This window comes from Erinaceus europaeus, chromosome 23 (assembly GCF_950295315.1).
Source record: "Erinaceus europaeus chromosome 23, mEriEur2.1, whole genome shotgun sequence".
NCBI lineage: Eukaryota > Metazoa > Chordata > Mammalia > Eulipotyphla > Erinaceidae > Erinaceus > Erinaceus europaeus.
The window spans coordinates 14347371-14355005 of NC_080184.1; the positions used below are offsets into that span (position 1 = coordinate 14347371).

A 7635-nucleotide genomic window follows, 5' to 3' on the forward strand; every position below is an offset into this window, starting at 1 on the left:
GAGAGAGGGAGAGAGGGAGAGAGGGAGAGAGGGAGAGAGGGAGAGAGGGAGAGAGGGAGAGAGGGAGAGGGGGCAGGTCAGAGGCGGGATAAAGCTCATCTTCCCCGCTCCGGGCAGGACGAAGACGGGAGCAGCTCTCAGACGAGGACATCAGGGCGGAGACCGACACCTTCATGTTTGAGGGTGAGGGAGGACTGGGCGTGGGCGGGGGTCCCCCCACTGCCAGAACTCGCTGGATGGGTCCGGGACCACCGCATCCCTCATCTCTTTTCCAACATGATGGCTGATTGTGGGTCTGCATCTGCTTCTGCTTCTAAGACCATCTGTTTCGATCATCGGATCATCGCGTTAGGTTGCCTCCTATAGTTAACGGCTGTGGTCTATTTACGTAGAGACTGCTTTCATCCGTTTAATCCCCACTGGCTCACACTCTCTTTTCCTCCACCCTCTCTTCCTCGCACCCTGTTTTGCACCCTACCACTTCCTTCCTGGAGAGTCTAAATGCAGATGGATAAAGCCGGCATGGCACTGCAGTGCATCCCAGCTCAGCCATGAGTCCCTGCTTGTCGCTCTCTGGCCCACGAAGCTAGCCTGGCCTGGCAACCGATTTGATATTGATTTGGAAATTGACAAAATGATAAGATCACAGGGGTCTAATTCCCTATTCCCTCCACTGGAAACTGCAGTGCTTCTCCCAAGCTCCCAGATAGGGATTGATTATTATTTCTACAACTATCTATAAATGTATATATATATATATATTTTTTCTGCTTTTATATTTTGGATGTAGGAATAACTTTTTATCTATGTATACATTTAATTTAATGTTAATTTTCGATTGAATTACTTTAAAAATATTTATTTATTTATTCCATCTATCTCTCATCCATCTATCTACCATCCATCCATCTCTCATCCATCTATCTCTCATCCATCTATCTACCATCCATCTACCATCCATCTTTAAAGAATCCATCTTTAAAAAATATTTATTTATTTATTCCATTTTGTTGCCATTCTTGTTTTATTGTGGTAGTTATTATTATTGTTATTGTTATTGATGTTGTTGTTGTTGGATTGGACAGAGAGAAATGGAGAGAGGAGGGGAAGACAGAGAGGAGAGAAAGACAGACACCTGCAGACCTGCTTCACCGCCTGGGAAGGGGAGTCGGGGCTCAAACCAAGATCCTTGTGCCGGTCCTTGCGCTTTGCACCATGTTCTATCTTATTATTATTTTTAAAAATATTTATTTACTTATTCCTTTTTGTTGTCCTTGCTGTTTTATTGTTGTAGTTATTATTGTTGTAGTTATTATTGTTGTAGTTATTATTGTTGTTATTGATGTCGTTGTTGGACAGGACAGAGAGAAATGGAGAGAGGAGGGGAAGACAGAGAGAGGGAGAGAAAGACAGACACCTGCAGACCTGCTTTACCGCCTGGGAAGCGACTCCCCTGCAGGTGGGGAGCCAGGGGCTCGAACTGGGATCCTTAGGCCGGTCCTTGCGCTTTGCGCCATGTGCGCTTAACCCGCTGTGCTACCGCCCGACTCCTGATGAATTACTTTTTAAAGTGATTTAATATTGATTTGCAAAATCATAAGATCACAGGGATATAATTTCACCCGGTTCCCACCCCCAGAGTCCGGTGCCCCCATTCCCTCCACTGGAAACTGCAGGGCTTCTCCCAAGCTCCCAGACATGGGCTGATTATTCTTTCTACAACTATCTACATTGATATTTATTCGCCCATTTCCCCCTGTGCTCCTGCCTTCTCTCCCCTTCTCAGTCACACTCCACCTGTGACTCCGTCCGAGTGTCCCTTCTTTTTCCTCTTCTCTCTCCGGGTCCTGATGGAGTTGGGGTTCAGAGCCCTCTGGGCATCTTCCCCTGACATGTCTCCCCCTCTGGGAGCCTGGACCCAAATTCTTTATGGGGAGCAGAAGGTGGGAGTTGTGGCTTCTGTCATGGCTTCTCCGCTGGACATGGGTGTTGGCAGGTGGACCCACACCCCCAGCCTGTGTCTGTCTGTCCCTAGTGGGGCAGGGCTCTGGGGAGGGGGGGCGATTCCAGGACACACAGGTGAGGGCGTCTGTCCAGGGAGGTCAGGACCACTGTATCTCTCCATATCCCACCCTCCCAATCCTCTCCATCCATCCCCACCCACCCGTCATCTACTCCAGGCTGACACCCCACCACCACCCCCAGGCCACGACACCACGGCCAGCGGCCTCTCCTGGGCGCTGTACAACCTGGCCCAGCACCCCGAGTACCAGGAGCGCTGCCGGCAGGAGGTGCAGGCCCTGCTGAGGGGCCGGGAGACCCCAGACCTGCAGTGGTGAGTCCCTGGCCCTCAGCTGGACCAACCCTGGGGCTGAGGTCTCTCCATGCCACACCTCTGGCCCAGCGGCAGTGTAGTTAGCTAGAAAGGGGGGGGGGTGTCTGTAAAGGTTTCAAATAGGAAAGCTGGGCGGTGGCCCACCTGGCTACACAGGGGGGAGGCTTCATAAGCGGTGGAGCAGGGCTGCAGGGGTCTCTCTGTCTCTCTCCCTCTCTGTCTCCTCCTCCCCTCTCAGTTTCTCTCTGTCTCTACCCAGTAAGAAAGAAAGAGAGGAAGAAAGAAAGAAAGAAAGAAGGAAAGAAAATATTTTAAAACTTAGAAAGTTTGGGAGCCGGGCTGTAGCGCAGCGGGTTAAGTGCACGTGGCGCAAAGCGCAGGGACCGGCGTAAGGATCCCGGTTCGAGCCCCCGGCTCCCCACCTGCAGGGGAGTCGCTTCCCAGGCGGTGAAGCAGGTCTGCAGGTGTCTGTCTGTCTCTCCCCCTCTCTGTCTTCCCCTCCTCTCTCCATGTCTCTCTGTCCTAGCCAACAACGACGACATCAACAACAACAACCATAATTACATCAACAATTAAAAAAAAAAACTTAGAAAGTTCAAGCCCCCGGTCCCCACCTGCAGGGGGGAAGCTTCCGGAGTGATGGGGGAGGGCAGCAGGTGTCTCTCTGTCTCTCTCTCCCTCTCTGTCTCTCCCTTCCTTCTTGATTTCTCTGTCTCTATCCAATAATAAATAAATAAGTAAGTAAATAAATAAATAAAATATTTTAAAAGATAGAAAGTTTGATCCCCTGGCTCCCCACCTTCAGGGAGGAGGCTTCATGAGCAGTGGAGCAGGGCTGCGGGTGTCTCTCTGTCTCTCTCCCTCTCTGTCTCCCCCTCCCCTCTCAGTTTCTCTCTGTCTCTACCCAATAATAAAGAAAGAGAGGAAGAAAGAAAGAGAGGAGGAAAGGAAGGAAGGAGGGAGAAGGAAAGAAAGACAATATTTTACAAGATGTAAAGTTTGAGCCCCCGGTCCCCACCTGCAAGGGGGAAGCTTTCAGAGTGGTGAAGGAGCAGAGCTACAGGGGTCTCTCTGTCTCTCTCCCTCTCTGTCTCCCCCTCGCATCTCAATTTCTCTCTGTCCTACCCAATAATAAAGAAAAGAAAAAAAGGGGGGGAGGGTAATGGCTGCAGGGAGCAGAAGGGCGGGGCGGGGGGACGTCTTGGCCGTGGTGGCCGGCGGGCTCAGGCGTGTTTTGGGGGTGCTCCAGGGAGGACCTGTCCCAGCTCCCCTTCCTCAGCATGTGCATCAGAGAGAGTCTCCGTCTGCACCCGCCGGTGACCGCCATCTCCCGCTGCTGCACCCAGGACGTCACCCTCCCCGACGGCAGGGTGATCCCCAAAGGTGCTCGGGGGTGGGGGGAAGGTGTGGGGGCGGAAAAGGGGGTGTCCCCTTCCCTCCTCGCTGTCCTCACTCCTCCTGCCCCTCCTCCAGGGAATATCTGCGTCATCAGTATCTTCGGGCTCCATCACAACCCGTCGGTGTGGCCGGACCCCGAGGTGCCTCACCCCCTGGGATTATGGTAGCTGGGCTGTGTTGGGGTCTGGACCCAGGGAAGGCCCTCCAGTGCTTGCGTGGCATTCAGACCCACCCTTTTATTTCATTTTTATCACAGGGCTCTAACTCCACCCCGTTCCCACCCCCAGAGTTCTGCGCCCCTGTTCCCTCCACTGGAGACTGCAGGGCTTCTCCCAGGCTCACGGACACGGGCTGGCTAAGATTTCTATAATTACCTAGATTGATATTTTTTTTGCCCATTTTTTCCTCTGGTCCTGCCTTCTCTCTCTTTCTCAGTCACACTCCACCTGTGACTCCGTCCGAGTGTCCCTTCTTTTTCCTCTTCTCTCTCCGGGTCCTGATGGAGTTGGGGCTCAGAGCCCTCTGGGCATCTTCCCCTGACATTTCTCCCCCTCTGGGAGCCTGGACCCAAATTCTTTATGGGGAGCAGAAGGTGGGAGTTGTGGCTTCTGTCATGGCTTCTCTGCTGGACATGGGTGTCGGCAGGTGGATCCACACCCCCAGCCTGTGTCTGTCTGTCCCTAGTGGGGCAGGGCTCTGGGGAGAGGAAGCTCCAGGACACACAGGTGAGGGCGTCTGCCCAGGGGAGTCAGGTTGGGATCACAGCAGCATCTGTGACTTGATGCCAGACAGGTATTTTTTTTATTATCTATTTCTTTTCTTTTTTTTAATATTTATTTTATTTATTTACTCCCTTTTGTTGCCCTTGTTCCATTGTTGTCATAGTTGTTGGATAGGACAGAGAGAAATGGAGAGAGGAGGGGGAGACAGAGAGGGGGAGAGAAAGACAGACACCTGCAGACCTGCTTCACCGCCTGTGAAGCGACTCCCCTGCAGGTGGGGAGCCGGGGGGCTCGAACCGGGATCCTTACACCGGTCCTTGTGCTTTGCACCACCTGCGCTTAACCTGCTGTGCTACCGCCCGACTCCCTATCTATTTATTTTCTTAGTGACTGAATATTGATTCACAAAATGATGTGACCACAGGGCTCTAACTCCACCCCGTCCCCACCCCCAGAGCTCTGTGTCCCCGTTCCCTCCACTGGAGACTGCAGGCTTCTCCCAGGCTCACAGACATGGGCTGACTAGGGTTTCTGGAATGTCTAGATTTCTGTATCTTTGCCCATTTTCCCTCTGGTCCTGCCTGGCATCTGTGACTTGACACTCCCACCTTACTTTCTCTTTTGGGGGGTCTGGGCCCCCACTGAGAGCCCCTCTCTCCTCCCCCAGGTGTACAATCCCTTCCGCTTTGACCCCCAGGATACCCAGAAGGTGTCCCCGCTGGCCTTTGTCCCCTTCTCTGCAGGGCCCAGGTAAGTGGGGAGTCTGGGAGGGGGTCCACAGGGGCGGTGGGGTCCTTTGGTCTTTTCTCTACCCCCATCCCTTCAAGAGAGGCCAGGAATTGGGGGTACCCCCTGGCCAGGGTTTCCGGTGGGGTCACTGAGCAGGAATGGGGTCCTGGTGGCTCTGGGCAAGGATGGGGCCCCTGGGGTCTGGAGTGGGAGTCCCCATAGTCCAGGGCAAGGGGAGTCTCTGGTGTTGATATGGGGAGGGGTCCCCACAGTGTCGGTGGGGTCCTTGGTGTTCCAAGAGGGGTCCCCAAGTCCCGGGTAAGGTCCGTGCAGTCCAGTTGTGGTCTCTGAGTCCCAAATGGTGGGGTTCCCAAATCCAGACTGGGGTCCCCACAGTCTGGGAGGGGTCCCCAAGTACCAGGTGGGGTCGCTGGGCCCTGGGAGGAGTCCTTTAGACCCAGGAAGGGTCCCTGCCATCTGGGAGGGCTCCGGACTGGGGTCTGTGGGAGCGCTCAGTAGGGTTCCTGAGTCCCCGGAGGGTCCCCCAAAGTCTTGGGTGGTGTCTGTTGGGTCCTGGGTGGGTGAGGGACCTTGGGACCCTGGTGAAGACACCCCTGAAGCCTGGGTGGGCCCCCCAGTCCTGGACCCTCCTCCTGTCCCCCAGTCCTGGACCCTCCTCCTGTTCCCCAGTCCTGGGCCCTCCTCCTGTCCCCTAGTCCTGGACCCTCTTCCTGTCCCCCCCTAGTCCTGGACCCTCCTCCTGTCCCCGCAGTCCTGGATCCTCCTCCTGTCCCCCCAGTCCTGGACCCTCCTCCTGTCCCCCAGTCCCGGACCCTCCTCCTGCCCCCCAGTCCCAGACCTTCCTCCCGCCCCCCCAGGAACTGCATAGGACAGACCTTCGCAATGACTGAGATGAAGGTGGCGCTGGCCCTCTCCCTTCTGCGATTCCGCCTGCGGCCAGACCCCACCCGGGAGACTCGCAGGAGCCCCGAGCTCATCCTCCGTGCCCAGGGCGGTCTCTGGCTGCAGCTGGACCCGCTGGACTCGGACTCGGACCCGGGGCCGCCAGGGGCTGCCACTCGGAGGCTCAGGGACCCCACCCAGGGGCTCTCCTGACCACAAGGGCTGGGGTGGGTGTGGGCCTGGGACTTCTTAGCTCAACACTGGGCTCTGCGTGGCCACTGGCTGCAGCTGGACCCACTGACCCAGACCCAGGCCCACTGCCCCCAGGGGCTCAGGCACCCCCTCCCCCAAGGAATTAAGATCCCACCCTGACTTCCTTGGACAGACGCCCTCACCCATGTGCCCTGGAGCCTCCCCTCCCCAGAGCCCTGCCCCACTAGGGACAGACAGACACAGGCTGGGGGTGTGGATCCACCTGCCAACACCCATGTCCAGCGGAGAAGCCATGACAGAAGCCACAACTCCCACCTTCTGCTCCCCATAAAGAATTTGGGTCCATGGTGCCAGAGGGATAAAGAACAGGGAAGCTTCCAATGGAGGGGAGGGGACAGGGAATCTGGTGGTGGGAGCTGTGTGGGACTGTGCCCCTGTGATCTTACAGTCTGGTTCATCGCTATTAAATCACTAATAAACAATTAAAAAGTTCAAAAGAAAGGTGATGATGTATCTTTTGGGACAAGGTATGCGGGGCCAGAGGTAACTCACTAAGCAACAGAGGGTGTTTTATTATTAAATTATTATTATTATTAATTATTACTATTATTTGACTCCAGGGTTATTGCTGGGGCTTAATGCCTACACTATGAATTCACAGCTCCTGGAGGCCTTTTTTTTCATTTTTAATTGTTGTAGTTATTATTGTTGTTGTTATTGTTGTCATTGTTGGATAGGACAGAGAGAAATGGAGAGAGGAGGGGAAGACAGAGAGGGGGAGAGAAAGACAGACACCTGCAGACCTGCTTCACCGCCTGGGAAGCGACTCCCCTGCAGGTGGGGAGCTGGGGGCTTGAACTGGGATCCTTACACCGGTCCTTGCACTTTGCGCCATATGCACTTAACCTGCTGAGCTATAGCCCGACTCCCTCATTTAATTAATTAATTAATTAATTTTTTTATCTATTTATTTATTTAAATTAGATAGGACAGAGAGAAATCGAGATGGGAGAGGTGGGTACAGAGGGGGAGAGAAAGACAGGCACCTGTTTCACCGATTGTGAAGTGACCCCCTCACACCCACTGAGGGTGGGGAGCCGGGGGCTCGAACCAGGATCCTTGTGTTTCATACTATGTGTGCTTAACCTGGTGTGCCACTGCCCAGACCCCAGCAACTGAGTTACATTACCAGCACCTCAGGATAACCACCCAAACACTCCACTGTTAAGGTTTCCTGATTCCAGAATTCTTTTTATTTATCTATTTTTCATTAGTGATTTGATATTGATTTGCAAGGTCAATGGAATCCCACAGCATTCCTGCCACCAGAGCTCT

The 7635-nt window shown here is 54.0% G+C and overlaps 1 protein-coding gene across 1 annotated transcript in view; it reads left to right on the forward strand.

Moving 5' to 3' along the window:
• The window catches only part of LOC103127774 (leukotriene-B4 omega-hydroxylase 3), a 7551-nt gene extending 1109 nt beyond the window's left edge, over positions 1–6442 (forward strand). The window contains exons 2-7 of the mRNA XM_060181411.1: positions 95–183; positions 2206–2335; positions 3585–3718; positions 3809–3873; positions 5123–5205; positions 6063–6442. Of these exons, the coding sequence (XP_060037394.1) occupies positions 95–183; positions 2206–2335; positions 3585–3718; positions 3809–3873; positions 5123–5205; positions 6063–6300 (739 nt within the window). The 3' untranslated portion in view covers positions 6301–6442. The remainder of the gene's footprint in view (positions 1–94; positions 184–2205; positions 2336–3584; positions 3719–3808; positions 3874–5122; positions 5206–6062) is intronic.
• The last annotated feature ends 1193 nt before the right edge of the window (positions 6443–7635 follow it).